This window comes from Danio rerio, chromosome 22, assembly GCF_049306965.1.
Source record: "Danio rerio strain Tuebingen ecotype United States chromosome 22, GRCz12tu, whole genome shotgun sequence".
In the NCBI taxonomy this organism is placed as follows: Eukaryota; Metazoa; Chordata; class Actinopteri; order Cypriniformes; family Danionidae; genus Danio; species Danio rerio.
The window spans coordinates 2,357,039-2,373,204 of record NC_133197.1 but is presented as its reverse complement, the minus strand read 5'-3'; the positions used below and the strand labels follow the sequence as shown (position 1 = coordinate 2,373,204).

General features: G+C 39.0%; 1 protein-coding gene across 1 annotated transcript; it reads right to left on the bottom strand.

Annotated features, from left to right (window-relative positions):
- Positions 1-61: 61 nt before the first annotated feature.
- Positions 62-7,224, bottom strand: LOC103909508 (uncharacterized). Its single transcript, XM_073936899.1, has 3 exons — positions 7,171-7,224; positions 6,426-6,535; positions 62-3,972 (listed from the first exon to the last, which is right to left on the bottom strand). The coding sequence occupies exons 1-3, from the start codon at positions 7,218-7,220 to the stop codon at positions 2,924-2,926; spliced, it is 1,209 nt and encodes a 402-aa protein (XP_073793000.1). The 5' UTR covers positions 7,221-7,224; the 3' UTR covers positions 62-2,923.
- Between the last annotated feature and the right edge of the window lie 8,942 nt (positions 7,225-16,166).

The window sequence follows — 16,166 nt, the reverse complement described above, 5'->3', positions numbered from 1 at the left end:
GAATATATATGAAAACTTTTTTATAAAAATCAGATAGCTTATAATAAACAAATAAAAACTACAACAAATTATATTACATTTATTCAATGTGATTCTGGAATAGAACAGACTCTTCTGAGATTTAAAAGCTGTTTGTGTTGATTCTCATTAACAGCTCTAAACCCCTGTGCGCTGTTGGGGTGTTTTCATCCACTCTGGGCTGATTTTGAGTCTTAATTTGGGCACAACTTTCTCTGTTTCAGCAAATGGAATGATTTTTAATGATGAATCTTATTTTGACAAATATTTTGGGAAAAAAGCTTTGAAATGTTTCAAAAATTCAACAACACACTCTAATTTACCACCCTTTCATTATGTTGGGGGCAGTTTTTGCCCCATTGACTTTCATTATAATGACATTTTTTTAATTATAAAGTCCATGACAGCATATAATCATGTATTCTAGATTGTTGCTGGTTTCTGGTTATCGTTCTGTAGTTTCTGGCTTTTACATTTGTACTTAGGATGAAAGGTATGTATGTGTGTGTTTGTGTGTGTGTGTGTGTGTGTGATTTTCTGCAAGGAAATAACAGATATACAATGTGTCAGTAATCAGTAAGGAAATAACAGAAATACAAATGCTTCAGTTTACCAAAAAACAAAGTACATAACTAAACAGAAATATGGCAAACATGAAACATGAGCACTTAAGTCAACTTAAATCATGCAAAAGCCACTTACATGGTCAAATACGCGCACACACAGGAAAACAAAGGAGATCAAATTCAGTCCTCTGCACAGTTCAGCCATGTGCTGCCAGAGATTAGCAAACTGTGGGCACAGGTGCAGTTAATAAAGCCCTTGAGGCAGTCCTGATTGGCCAGAGATTGAATGAGGAGATTGGAGTGTACCATCGGAGCAGAGGTGTGACACTGAGTTTGCTGTTTAGGAACAAAACTTCTCAACAGGTTTCCTTTATTTTGTCGTTCAAAACATCACGGTAGAGGTAATGCTGAACTAAATTACGTCACATCGACACCAGCAACAACATAAAAAAACACTATAAAAACCCATGATGGTCATAACCAAAAGAACAAGATCCTGATAACAATTCTGAAGTCCTTTTGGTCATGACCCCAAGGTCAATGTTGTGAGAGTGGGAATACCTGGGGAATGAGAGAAGCGTCTCGTACCCCATACTTTCTCAGCAGATTTTTACAAAATGCAACAAGGGACATGGTCAAACTGGCCTTCTTCATGTTCACGAAGCACATGGCAAACTCCCATCATCCTAAAGAACAAGACCTTAGAAACAAGACCGAAGGCCTTATGGCAGGGGTCACAAATCCTGGAGTCCCTGCAGAGTTCAGCTCCAACTTTCCTCAACACACCTGCCTGGATGTTTCAAGTATACCTAGTAAGACCTTGATTAGCTTGTTCAGGTGGGTTTGATTATGGTTGGAGCGAAAATCTCCAGGACACACCGGACCTTCAGGAACAAGTTTGGTGACCAATGCCTTATGGGCATGACTGAAAGGAAAAGTGGCTGAAATGAGCGTCTTTTGCAGGGTAGCAGGAGAACTCTTAAGGAAAGTGTGAGGGGTTCTGTCATTTGGAGGAGCTCAGAGTAGAGCCATTGCTCTTTTACATCAAGAAGAGCTAGCTCAAGAGGACTGGGCATCTGTTTTGAATGATTACTGGATGCCTACCTAGGGAGCGGTTCTGAACTTGTCCCACCAGGGAGACGACACAAGGAAAATCCAGGATAATGCTGGAGGGACTATCTCCCTCTGCTTGCCTGTGAACACATTGAAATCTTTTCAGGAGAGCTGGAGAAGTGTTTGTAGAGAGAGAAAGGTTTGGGGTTCCCTGCTGAGACTGCTGCATCTAAGGGCCTACTCACACTATGCCATCCGTTCCGTGCCCAGGCCCATTTCCCGGATCGTTTGAGAAGTGTGAGTGCGCTGAATCAGGCTCAAGCACGGTTCACTTGGCCGGCCCTGGCCCGGTTGGAAGAGGTGTGCCTGAGCGCAGTTCACTTGGGCTTTGGCGCGGTACGCTTGTGTGTGAGCGCAAAACGCGCCAAAGCCCGAAACCGAAAGCGAGACGTGACTTTAAGGGACTGTTTCATATGGATTTATTAATCATTCTGGCTGTTCAGTGAACGCAAACTGCCGTAGTTTATTAAAGACGAGAACTCCTCACTGCACAACAGCTGCACCTCCTCATTCCTGCAGCACGAGAGCTTTATGATTGTTTTTGAGTGCCAAAAGTGGCGGATCTGTTTAGCGAAATATCTGACTGCGTGTCACCGCATCCCTAAGGACTGTTTGGCGAAATATTTGACTGCATAACAAACAGCTAACACGATATAACTAGAGAAATCTCCACTGTGCTGCTGAGTGAGAGAGCGCTTCTCAATGAACAGCGCAGCAGCAATGACGTAAGCGTGCCGAAGCCCGTTTGTGGTGTGAGTGCGGGCCGTTGGGGGAGACGGAAGGGGGACAATCGTGCTTTGGGCCGGTTCGAGGCAACTGTACCTAGTGTGAGTACGGCCTAAGAAATTAAAGACTTATCGATTGTTAATCTGGGTCTCCAGGCTATACAGTTTAAGTAAGCTCATCTCACCGGTCAACTTCGAGGCCTCAGGTAACTTGTTGGTTGTTCTGTCATGTCACAATTAACATTTCCATAAGAGCACATCTTCACCATGCTTATGTTAAATGTCAATGCATCTCTATTACCACGTCTGTCATAAACATGGTGGGCAGTGACGAGGGCACTGAATTTCTGGTCATAGTAGACTGGATCGCCTGTCAATCAAACTGCTGCGATTTGTCAATTGTGTATTAATGTAATAAAACTCATTAACATACATTTAGCTGTGAAATCTGATGTTCGTGAATACAGTGGAGAGTTTCCAGGAAGGTAAATATCATTGATGTTAACAGGGAACATGAATAAGGCTCCGTCTTGCATGAGCCAGAAAATGTTTCCTCAGCTCGTACGGCCTCAAAAATGCCTTACCGCATTGATCACATTTATGTGGTCTTTCTCCAGTGTGGATGACCATGTGTGTTGTAAGGAATGATGAAACTCTGAAACTCTTCCCACACTCAGTACATGTGTACGGTTTCTCTCCAGTGTGAATCCGCTGGTGCTGTTTCAGGTCAGTAGCTCTAATGAAAGTCTTCTCACACTGTAAGCACACAAACTCCCTCACTCCAGTGTGGATCTTCAGATGTTCATTTAAATTTCGTAAACGCCTAAAACTGTTTCCACACAAAGGACATGAATAAGGCTTCTCCTGTGTATGAACTCTAAGATGGTCCTTTAGCTCAGAACCTCTCAAAAATGTCTTACCGCACTGATCACATTTGTGTGTTCTGACTCCAGTGTGGATCATCATGTGTTGATTAAGGTTTGATGATCGCTTAAAATTCATCCCACACAAAGTACATGTGAAGGGTTTCTCTTTAGTGTGGACTATCTGGTGTCGTTTCAAGTCTCCAGCTTTAATAAAACTCTTCCTGCACTCAAAGCACACATGCTCTTTTACACTAGTGTGGATCTTCTGATGTGTTTTTAAATATGACTGATCCATAAAACTCTTTCCACACTCAGAGCATGAATAAGGCTTCTCCTTTGTATGAACTCTAAGATGGATCTTCAAAATTGAAGGCCTTGAAAATAATTTGCTGCATTGATCACATTTGTGCCGTTTCCGTCCAGTGTGGGTCTTCTCATGCGATTTCAAGTGTCCTGAATGTTTGAATCTCTTGTCGCAGTGTGAACACTTGTAAGGGTTCTCTCCGGTGTGGATCATTATGTGAGACTTGAGATCACATTTACTGCTGAAACTCTTTCCACACTGAGTGCAGGTGAAATCGTTCTTTTTGTGTTCGTCCTCTGCGTGAGTTTCTTCTTCCCTCTTGACATGATGTTTCTCCTCATCTTCACTCAGTTCTTCACTCTCCTCCTTCACCACCACATCTAAAAAATGAAAGTAATGAATACTTTAAAGGCGCATTTTTCACAGCAGATGGAGTGCTGAACTATATTTTTTCTACTTATCAAGACCGAAATAGCGAAGCATTGTATCCAGTCGCAGAGCTAGAAGTGGCCCATTGACATAATCAAGGCCACCACGATCATAATGGGGTATATGCCGAGCTAATGCGTTTCCCATGCTGATACACTTCCGGTGACCTGATATCGTGATTTTTTTTGCCATTTTATATGGTTCCTTTTAAAGTATCGATGTTGTAATGTAATTCAAATACAATCAGTAAACAGACTTTGGCATCCATTTAGTTGCTCAAGCGTAAAACGAGACAAAAAGCCATTTGCTCGCACGCGCCTGTCAGAATCGGCAGGTTAGTGCAGAAGCCCCATTGAATATACTGGGGTAAACTAAATGCTCATATTATAAAGATATGGCGGGGGAAATGTAATGTCATGCAGTGCTTCTTGTACAATCTGAGACCCACTTTATATCGGATATCACTCAGCCAGTGGAGATCGCTGATTTTTAAAGAAAACAGACCTTAAACGCGCCGATTTTGCAATGGCATACAGTTCGCCATGAACGATTAACCCAGGTTACTGGCAAATTAAAAGTCCTATTAGCATACTTTGGCATATACCCTATTGCAACTTTAACGAGAAAACAAACTCCAAACTCCTAAACTTCATATCATATTCATTTCACATTTTGAAACATTTTTTTTTTTAGCTTTTATCAATACTGAGAGAAACATGGCATTGAGGAATAATTGTAAGTGACCACTAGGGTTGTAACAATATACCAGTATGACGGTCTACCACGATTTGAACGTGCACAATTATCATACCATGAACAATTGCATATCAACGGTTTTAACCCTTAAAGACCGAGACAGCCGCCCGCGGCTAAAAATAAGTATTGCTCTTAAATGTTTAATAACTTTTGATCCGCTGATCCCATTCATACAATTCAAAGATTGGCATAAAGAAGAGAATCTCAGCTTTCCAGTGCTGTATCACATAACATTCGCGGCCCCGGAGGCTCTGGAATCAGTGCGGTTACGTCATCAAAATTTGACAACGCTGATTTGACAAAGAAACGCTCGTCACTGTGTCTCCGGACAAACCAGACATGATACATTGATGCATTGTCCCTCCTCCATGCCCAGATTGGTTCAAACTCGCTATATCACAACCAATAAGCATAGGTTTCACTTTTGTTTGTGGACCAACACTGAGCTTTTTGAACAACACGGAATGAGAGATAGGCATACATTTATGCGCGGCTAAATACGCAAAAAAAAGTTTTGCATGAAATAATTCTCATACTAAGTACTTTTGCATGCACAGCAGCACAGAAACATGACAAAACAGTGACACAGCAAAGACGAACTGCTGCTCTTGCTGTTTTCAAAAGACGCAAATGAAGGTGCAGCTGTTTGTCTGCATTGCAGACAACCATATCCAAATCCATATCCACAGACAACCATATCCCTGCTGGCACATAAAACCTAAGGATGTTCCATATTGTATCTAGTTTCGTTATGTAACTATTTATAGTATAGTAAATATTTATATCTATTTTTTACTGAGGATTTGCACCATGTTTATTTGGACTTTATTTGGACTTTGACACATTATTTATTATTTTCTTATTTTTTTATTTGTTCATTGTAAGGGGTGTTGTTTATAGTAACTGAAAATATATTATTTGGAAAAAGTCAAATTTGCTTCAATGTTCTATTATTTTGTAACATTTGTAACATACCGTATACCGCGAAACCGTCAAACCGTGGTATTGTTTTAGACGATTATCATACCGTAAAAAATTCATACCGTTACAACCCTAGTGACCACTAAATCATTATATGCCTTTAAATATTTTTAGAGCATCAGAGCATGTCACGTGTTTCGGTAGCCTAGGTGACTAATAGGTTAATCAGGATAGCAGGAGCGAAGAGAAGACACGTTGCAGTGCGATTTATAGAAAAAAGGAGGCTTAATCCTGCAAAAAAATTTTTAATAGAACCCTTTGGGAAAGCGGAGCGAGGTATGTGAAGTTAATATTTAAGCCACATGAGTTCATTTGTATGTATATGTTAATCGTGAGCTCTGCCTTCTTATTAGTTGTTTCAAACTGTCTTCATATACTTCATTGTTGCACTTTCATATGTCGCTCTGTACATTATATCTTTATTTGTCATATTATTCTGTATACGAGTTGTTTTTATTGATTTTTGTTGTTTCTTTGTGTAGTTTCACGGTGCTTCGCAACGAAAGTTTAATGGCTCTCGTCTTGAGCATAATAAAGAATCAAGCACCCGTCAGAAACTCTCTGTCTCGTTCATGGGAACCAAAGGGCATCTAAAATAATGAAATATTAAAGATTAACCTCACTGTTCATCAGCCTCATTATTGAAGAGTAATGAATAAACACAAACCTATTAGTTCTTCAGTGTCTTCCTGTTTAATTCTGCAGGGTTCTGGATCACTCATCTTCTCACTGTCCTTCAATAAACTCTGTCTTTGTCTTTCACTGATGACGGCAGAGCTTCAGGAGAACAAACAGAGAAATCTGATTCATTTACACTGAGTGAGGAAATAAAACATATTGTAATGTTGAATCTTATAAGAAACACAATTTATGATTAAATAATTTGCTCAAGTGAGCTGACACCAGTAACATTAACTTAATGTGGCAATTTGTGGATCAGAAGACATCAGTATAATGAATGAGGTAATAAAAGAAAATATAAACACTTAGTAATCAGCCATTCAGGATCACCAGCAGCAGATCAGCTCATTTTATACTGAGTGTTTGAAGGATGGACTAATCACTATTTTATAAATAAGAAAAACAGCACCGCAAACTTTTAATTTTATGTTCATTTTCTGCATTAAATTAAATGTTTATGCTGCAGAGAATTCCCATATTTCCCTTCACATACCATATTACTCGGTATAACAAACAGAAATGTGGAAAAACTCAAACACACCAACATAAATAAGTTTCTGAGCTCATATTGTCCTCTCAGAGCTGCTCTCTGCCTGCTGTTTTGTTTTGGTCAGCAGACACACAGATAGAGGTGAACTCAATGCAGAAACTAGTCGCAGATTGTCGCTTTAATAAACTGTAAAGTGTGTTTTATTGTTGTGTAAACACGAGAAAAAGCGTCAACGACTCACCTCAGCTCTGAAGACTCGACGCTGGATGAACGCGTCAGTGGCGACGTCATCGCTGAGAGGCGGGAACAACGGCGGATCATAAAAACCAGATTACAAAAATAATTGCTAATGTACACAAAATCAACACCTTACTAAATATGTGGATGGTGAAATACTGTCTATTAGGCGCTAAAAATGTTGCTAATATATATATATTTATATATATATGTATATATATATATACATACACACACACACACACACATATATATATATATATATATATATATATATATATATATATATATAWAWATATATATATATATATATATATATATATATATATATATATATATATATTTATACATATATATATATATATATATATATATATATATATATATATATAAATATATATATATATATATATATATATATATATATTTATACATACATACATATATATATTGCAAAAAAGTGCTGTCTGAAATTTCCATCAAAAAACGATCATTTATCTCAGACTCCTTTGTTTATGTTAAGTTATTTCATTTTAAAGACTTTTAAAGGTGTATTTTTTGCCATAAACTTAAAATTTCTGAACCTACGCAGAGGAAAAATGCTCATTCTTTAAAATAAATTTTAAACGGCTTTTAGAGGTTTTTGCACTTTTCATATATATATATATATATATATATATATATATATATATATATATATATATTTATATATAAATGAACAAACAAATTATATATATATTTTATATGATGTTATTATATTAAATATTATACTGGAGACATGTTTGAAAACAAATCTAGATTTCAGACAGATTGTGTCAGATGTAATTGGTGGAGGTCGAATAACATTTATTAGAGAAAGTATTGCTTTTAGAGAACTGGGTGTAGGAAATGAGCAAGAATATATCACTGTAGAGATTCATTATTTAGTTAAATGTGAAATTAGACGCAAGTAGAACAACATTTTTCAAAAAAAATTTATGAAAGGAGGAAAATAAAGTATTTATAGAGATTTTAATGCACATAATTCTTTGGAGAAATACAAAAACATACATAAATGGAGAAATTATTTTAAAAAAACTATTCGAGGAGGAAAAATGTTTAAATGAACAGTAGCAGTGAAAACCACTTAATTAAGTTAGTTAAACTTAAAATAAAATAAAAAATATGACTTAATGATGAGTTATGGTAACTCTTAAACTGATCATATTAAGCAGAACTCAACCTAAATGAGTTATGGATGAATTAACTCTAATGCTTTAAGTTCATTTAATCTAGTTTTAGTCTGTACTTTCTGTATCCCATTATTAAACATTCATGAGCAAAACAGAACATCAGGCCATCTGTGTAACCAATATAGACACTTAACTGTAAATACCTTTATATAAATATTTTAATTGCTTATTGGTATAGTTTAAAAGGTCAACAACGCATATTTTGCACAAAAAAAACATCTATCTATCTATCTATCTATCTATCTATCTATCTATCTATCTATCTATCTATCTATCTATCTATGACTAGCGGTGAGGTTTGTGGCTGGTAAGGACTTCTAGACATGACTTTAAATGACTTTGAAATGATCTCGCTATCTTCAGTCCCGTTCTTCGAAGCAAACTCCTACATTGGTCGGCCATTATTTATTCACGTTTTGATTAAAAGTCTAATTTTGATACATTTTTGAGCCGATATCCATGATTATAGCAGACAGTCAGGGCAAAACAAAAAATAACGACCTTCTGTTGAACTATACTGTGTTGAAGAAGAGCAACCGCTGAACTAGGATAATGTGAGCTCACGCGCGCCCTCTTCAGTGCGGCAGAGCTATTGCATTTATAGAAATTGCATCTATAGCACAGATCAGAGGACAAATATTTATTTTATCATTAGTATACATCTCATGATGGCAAGTGAGGATGATGACAGGTGAGGCACTACCTCACCTGCCTCCCCTGACCGCACGTCCCTGATATATCTTTACTACAGCTTTACTACATGGACTCATAGTTCGTTGACAAGCTTTGCAAACGATCGTGGATGATTTATTCATTGTGATCCTGGAATCGGAAAGACTCGTTCCGAGATTTAACAGTTGCTTGCATTCATCAGTGATCTACGTCAGTGGTCCTCAATCACCAGTCCAAATGGAACCAGACCACACAAGGATGGCGCTGTGTGTTTGTCTGAACAACACAATTGAGAGCCAGGTTAATAACTATATTATGGACCGCTGTGATTGGATACTATGCCGTCTTTCGGATGAGACGTTAAACCGAGGTCCCGACTCTCTGTGGTCGTTAAAAATCCCAGGATGTCCTTCGAAAAGAGTAGGGGTTTAACCCCGGCATCCTGGCCAAATCTGCCCACTGGCCTTTGTCTATCATGGTCTCCTAACCATCCCCATATTCCAATTGGCTTCATCGCTGTCTCCTCTCCACCAATCAGCTGGTGTGTGGTGTGCGGTCTGGCACAAAATGGCTGCCGTCGCGTCATCCAGGTGGGTGCTGCACACTGGTGGTGGATGAGGAGATCCCCCATTGTGTGTAAAGCGCTTTGAGTGCCCAGAAAAGCGCTATATAAATGTAAGGAATTATTATTATTATTATTATGCCAAAGTTGGAAACTCGGGGGTGTTACAGGCTGTACCAAAAAGCTGAGGAAAATAGCAGAGTGAAGTTACGGGAGTTTTCTGGAAGTTCTCCAGGTTGGAGGAAAGTCCTTACCCCAGGTGGAGTAGTTTAAATATCTCTGGGTTTTGTTCAGGAGTGAGGGAAGGATGGAATGTGAGATTGACCGGCGGATTGGTGCAGCAGCAGCAGTAATGCGGTCGATGTGCCGGTCCGTTGTGGTGAAGATGAGCCAAAAGGCAAAGCTCTCAATTTGCTGATCAATCTACGTTCCTACTCTCACCCATGGTCATGACCGAAAGGACAAGATCTCGGATACAAGAGGCTGAAATGAGTTTCCTTCAGGGGTGGCAGGGATTAAAGATGCTGCTCCTCCACATTGAGAGAAGTCAGCTGAGGTGGCTCGGGCATCTGTTTCGGATGCCTCCTGGACGCCTACCTAGGGAGGTGTTCCAGGCATGTCCCACCGGATGGAGGCCTCGGGGAAGACCCAGGACACGCTGGAAGGACTATGTCTCTCGGCTGGTCTGGGAATGCCTTGGGATCCCCTCGGAGGAGCAGGAGGACGTGTCTGGGGAGAGGGAAGTCTGGGGTTCTCTCCTAAGACTGCTGCCCCCACTACCCAGCCCCAGAAAAGAGGCAGAAAATGAATTAATGGATGAATACATTTTCTGGAAGAAATAACAAAAACGAGAGGATTGTGGGATATGGGTCTGAAATAAGTATAATGGGCGTGACGCACTTGCGCCTTCCAGGCACACCAAGTTGAATGAATGCCACAAGTGCACTGAGAGTCACATGACAATAACTGACTGATCAGCTTTATACTTTATAACAGGTAGGGATGGCTGACGTGAAACTGATGTTTCGACACAGTGTCGAGATCCCGAAGCGCAAGTGTTTCGAAACACTGCACCGAAGCATGATCCGAAGCACTCAAGTCACGTGACTAAAGTGTTTCGAAACACCTAGTCATGTGACTAAAGCGATTCAAAGCATCGATAAGCTTAGAAACGTTTCGAGACCTGGCGAATCGTCATTTGAGTGACAAGGTCTCCGATCAATCTCTGTTTCATATGGCTTAGAGGTCTGTGTGGTTGCTTAATGATTCTATGCTTTGTATGATGTTTTGGGTTCGAATCCCAACTTGTACAAATACTCTGAAATCATGGTTTTATGTATTTTAATCATGTTTCTGTTTTGTATAGCCTAAATAGGATACAGCTACAGTTATGCCATCAATTTAGCATCATTTTTGTAACACTGTAAAACAATAATAAATATTTTTACAGTATGGTTGGGTTTAGGGTTAGGGTAGACATTAATAAAATACAATAAATGGGAAATTGAATGAATAATATAAATAATTCTTGATAACTTCAGGCCACCGTTTTTGATCTAGCAACAACCCTGTTTTAAGACAAAAACAAGACATATTTATTCACAAATTGTTTATTCGGATATCAGACTAATGTTGAAACAAAACGATACAAGAGCAAAGCATTACCAACTGGTATTAAGGCATTTTAAAACAACTGCGACAGACTGGCTTCGAAACCGACTAACCCTGCATGGAAGTCTAATACCTTATCCACTGTACTATGTTACTTGAGGATTTTATGTACAAAGTTAGGTTTAATGCCTCAATTTGTTCAATCGTTCTTTGCTGAAGCTGTTTCAGTGCAATACATAAAAAATGACCACTACATGTCACTGTAGAGTGAGGTTTCGAAACGTTTCGAAGCTTCGACACATTTGCTTCGACTGTTTCAGTGTTTCACGAAGCCTCGCTTTGCCCACCACTAATAACAGGGGTGACCAAACTTGATCCTGCATGTCCGGTGTCCTGCAGGTTTTAGCTCCAATCCTAATCAAACACACCTGAACGAGCTAATCAAAGTCTTACTAGGTATACTTGAAACACCTAGGCAGGTGTGTTGAGGCAAGTTGGAGCTAAAACCTGCAGGGCACCAGACCTCCAGGAGTGAGATTGGTGACCCCTGCTTTATAAGGTATATACACATTTCGGTAAGACTAATTACCTCTAGACTGACACAGAACACCCAAACACTGCAGTTCTTTTAGGTTTTCTCCAAAAATAAATCTTGTATCAGAGCTGCAGCAATGTTTTGTCAGCTTGTCATCCTCTGAGAATCCGGTTGATGGTCAACTAGCAACATACGAACCCCATTCTCCTCCTGTGTATGAGCTAGAAAATGTTTCCTCAGCTCTATAGCCCTGAAAAATGTTTTGTCGCATTGGTCACATTTATGCGGTTTCTCTCCAGTGTGGCGCAGCATGTGTACGTTAAGGGAAGACGAAGCTCTGAAACTCATCCCACATTGAGTACACGTGTACGGTTTCTCTCCAGTGTGAACACTCTCATGTACTCTCAGATTTCCTGATTGACTGAATGTCTTGTCGCAGTGTGAACACTTGAAGGGTTTCTCTCCAGTGTGGATCCTCTGGTGTCGTTTCAAGCCGCTAGCTGTAATGAAACTCTTCTCGCACTCAAGGCACACAAACTCCTTCAGACCAGTGTGGATCTGCTCATGTGCATTTAACTCTCGTAAACGTTTAAAACTCTTCCCACACTCAGAGCACGGATAAGGCCTCTCGTTTGTGTAAACTCTAAGATGCTCCTTCAGCTCTGAAGCCCTCAAAAATGTTTTGCCGCACTGATCACACTTGTGTGTTCTCTCTCCAGTGTGGATCATCTCATGTGTTGTCATGAGTCTTAACTGGCTGAATCTCTTGTCGCAGTGTGAACACTTGTAAGGCTTCTCTACAAGGTGTATCATCATGTGTTGATTAAGGTTTGATGGTTGCTTACAACTCTTTCCACAAGGACTCTGTGTGTATATCTTCTTTCCCGTGTGAATCCTTATCTGATGGTCTTTTAAATTTGACAGACGACTAAAATTCTTTCCACACTCAGAACAGGAATGAGGCTTCACGATTGTATGAACTCGAAGATGCTCCTTCAGATCTGAAGCCTTCAAAAATGTTTTACCGCACTGATCACAGTCGTGTGTTTTCTCTCTAGTGTGGATCATCTCATGTGCTTTCATGTGTCTTAACTGGCTGAATCTCTTGTCGCAGTGTGAACACTTGTAAGGCTTCTCTACAATGTGGATCAGCATGTGTTTATTAAGAGTTACCGATTGTTTAAAACTCATCCCACACACAGTACATGTGAAGGGTCTCTCTTCAGTGTGGACTATCTGGTGTCGTTTCAAGTCTCCAGTTTTAATAAAACTCTTCCCACAGTCGATGCACACATGCTCTCTCACACCAGTGTGGAACTTCTGATGCTCATTCAAAATTGACCGCTGAGAAAAACTCTTTCCACACTCAGCGCACGAATAAGGCTTCTCCTTTGTATGAACTCTAAGATGTCTCTTCAAAGTTGAAGACCTTGAAAAGAGTTTGTCGCACTGATCACACTTGTGTGGTTTCTCTCCAGTGTGGGTCTTCTCATGCCTCTTCAGGTGGGCTGAACAATGGAATCTCTTGTCGCAGTGGGAACACTTGTAAGGTTTCTCTCCAGTGTGGATTCTCATGTGAACGTTGAGGTCGTATTTCTGGTTAAAACTCTTTCCACACTGAGTGCAGGTGAAACCTTTCCTTTTCTTTAGAAAATTGTGTTCGTCCTCTGCGTGAGTTTCTTCTTCACTCTTGACATGATGTTTCTCCTCATCTTCACTCGGTTCTTCACTCTCCTCCTTCACCATCACTTCTAAAAATAAACAAGTCATATTTTAAAAGGTCATTCTAAACAGCAGATGGAGTGCTAAAATATATATCAGGGTTCAACGATAAGGATTTTTTTTTTATTGGTCCGATCGGTCCAATGGTTTAGTTTTTTTACTTGCCCTGCCAAAATTTTCACTGGTCCCATATATTAAATAATGTGTCAAAAATAATGTGTATAATTATTTAAATGTTAAAAATTATTTAAATAATATTTTTAAAATGTATAATATATGTATAATGAGCAAAATTATGGGTTAACAAAACAAAAACAGCAGTACGAAAAATGTGAAAGTATTTAATTTCTGTTCAAAATTATTTAACAAAAGGTGGCCCCAATCGGGCCAGTAATGATCTAGTCTACTGTTCCAAGCGTCTCTAACACTGGCCCTGGGCCTTCGGGCAGTCCTTATTGTTGAGCCCTGTATATATTTTATAGCACACACCGCTCTGGGCTAGTCTTCCAAACACTGTTCATTTTCAGATTTAAGCCTTAGCTGGATATTTCACTTCACTTAGAGCTGTTAATGCACGCTTCATGCAAGGTCATTTTCAAAAACCCCAAATAGGGGCTCTTTAAGCTAAATCAAAGTCCCTATAAGGCAAGTAATTTCACCGTCTGAATAGGGAAACGTCAAATTCTCCAAAACTGCTTGCCAAGCTTACTACTGAATTACATATTAGGAATCACCAATAAAATTAAACAACAACCGTCTCTTTAGTTTCATTTCTAAACACCCAATTCACACAAAATCTGCAGAAACTCACGTCTGATCTGAGCCCCTCCCCCAGAGTATCGTCAGTCTATAGCAGGGGTGTCAAACTCAATTCCTGGAGGGCCGGTTGCACAGTTTAGCTCCAACCATGCTCCAACACTCTTACCTGTAGGTTTCAAACAAGCCTGAAGGACTCAATTAGTTTGATCAGGTGTGTTTAATTAGGGTTGGAACTAAACTGTGCAGAGCTGCAGCCCTTTTGGAACAGTTTGACACCTGTGGCCTATAGCGATCAATGATTGGCTTCTTTATTAGTAGGGCTTTGTTCACCATAAATTGATCAAAAATCAGGTCCTGTACTATTGGGTGGGGCTTTATTCACCATATTGACAATTACACTTTTTCCCCATTCAAAGAGATACGAGTGACATGTGTTGGTTATTTTATATTCTTTGGCTAAATCAAGTTACTATAGAGATTCATTCTTTGCAGCTAGCAGGCTAACAACCAGGCTAAGATTAATTCTAATGATCTATACGTCAGTTTCTATATGAAAAAAAAGTCATAAAACTGAAGAAGTGTTTAAATATTAACAATCTCACTGTCGTTCAGCCTTATCATAGAAGAGTAATGAATGAACACAAACCTATTAGTTCTTCAGTCTCTTCCTGTTTAATTCTGCAGGGTTCTGGATCACTCATCTTCTCACTGTCCTTCAATAAACTCTGTCTTTGTCTTTCACTGATGGCGGCAGAGCTTCAGGAGAATAAACAGAGAAATCTGATTCATTTAGGAAATAAAACATATTACAATGTTGAATGTTGTAGGAGATACAATATAAGAATATGTAATTTGCTCAAGTCAACATCAATAACATTAACTGAATGTGGCAATTTCAATATCAGAAGACATCAGTATAATGAATGAGGTAATAAAAGAAACTATTGACATGAAATAAAGAGGATTTCAGCAGCTCTGATAATACTGACGAGCCTCAGAATATAAACACTCATTAATCAGCCATTCAGGATCACCAACAGCAGATCAGCTCATTTTATACTGAGTGCTTGCAGGACAAACTAATTACTATTTTATAAATAAGGCAAAGAGCACCACAAACTGTTTATCTGCATCAAAATACATATTAGATTCACATAATTCCCTTGACAGATCATATTTCGCGGTATAACAAACAGAAACGTGGAAAAACTCGAACACACCAACACAAATAAGTTACTGAGCTCATATTGTCCTCTCAGAGCTCCTCTCTGCCTGCTGTATTGTTTTGGTCAGCAGACACACAGATAGAGGTGAACTCAATGCAGAAACTAGTCGCAGATTGTCGCTTTAATAAACTGTAAAGTGTGTTTTATTGTTGTGTAAACACGAGAAAAAGCGTCAACGACTCACCTCAGCTCAAAAGACTCGACGCTGAATGAACGCGTCAGCGCTGACGTCATCACGGCGAGGCGGGAACAACGGCGGATCATAAAAAAACCCACCTTAATCATGTGAGGTGAAATCCTGTTATTAGGCACTTAAAACGTTGCTTATTTAATGAATCGATAAAAAACTATAGCGAATTATATAGTAACAAATTAATAAAACAGTTTATTAAATGATAAACCTGATGTTATTATATCATATATTATACTGGAGACCATGTTTAAAACCCAATCTAGATAATAATCTGTGAGGACATGATTGATTCTGTCAGTAATTGAGGGAAGATGAATGACATTAATAAGAGAAAGTATTGCTTTTAGAGAACTGACAGTAGGAAATGAGCAAGAATATATCACTGTAGAGATTTATTATTTTGTCAAATGTGAAATGTAGAAAAAAGTAGACAACATATTTAAAAAAATGTATGAATGGAGGAAAATAAGGAAGTTATTTAACACGCA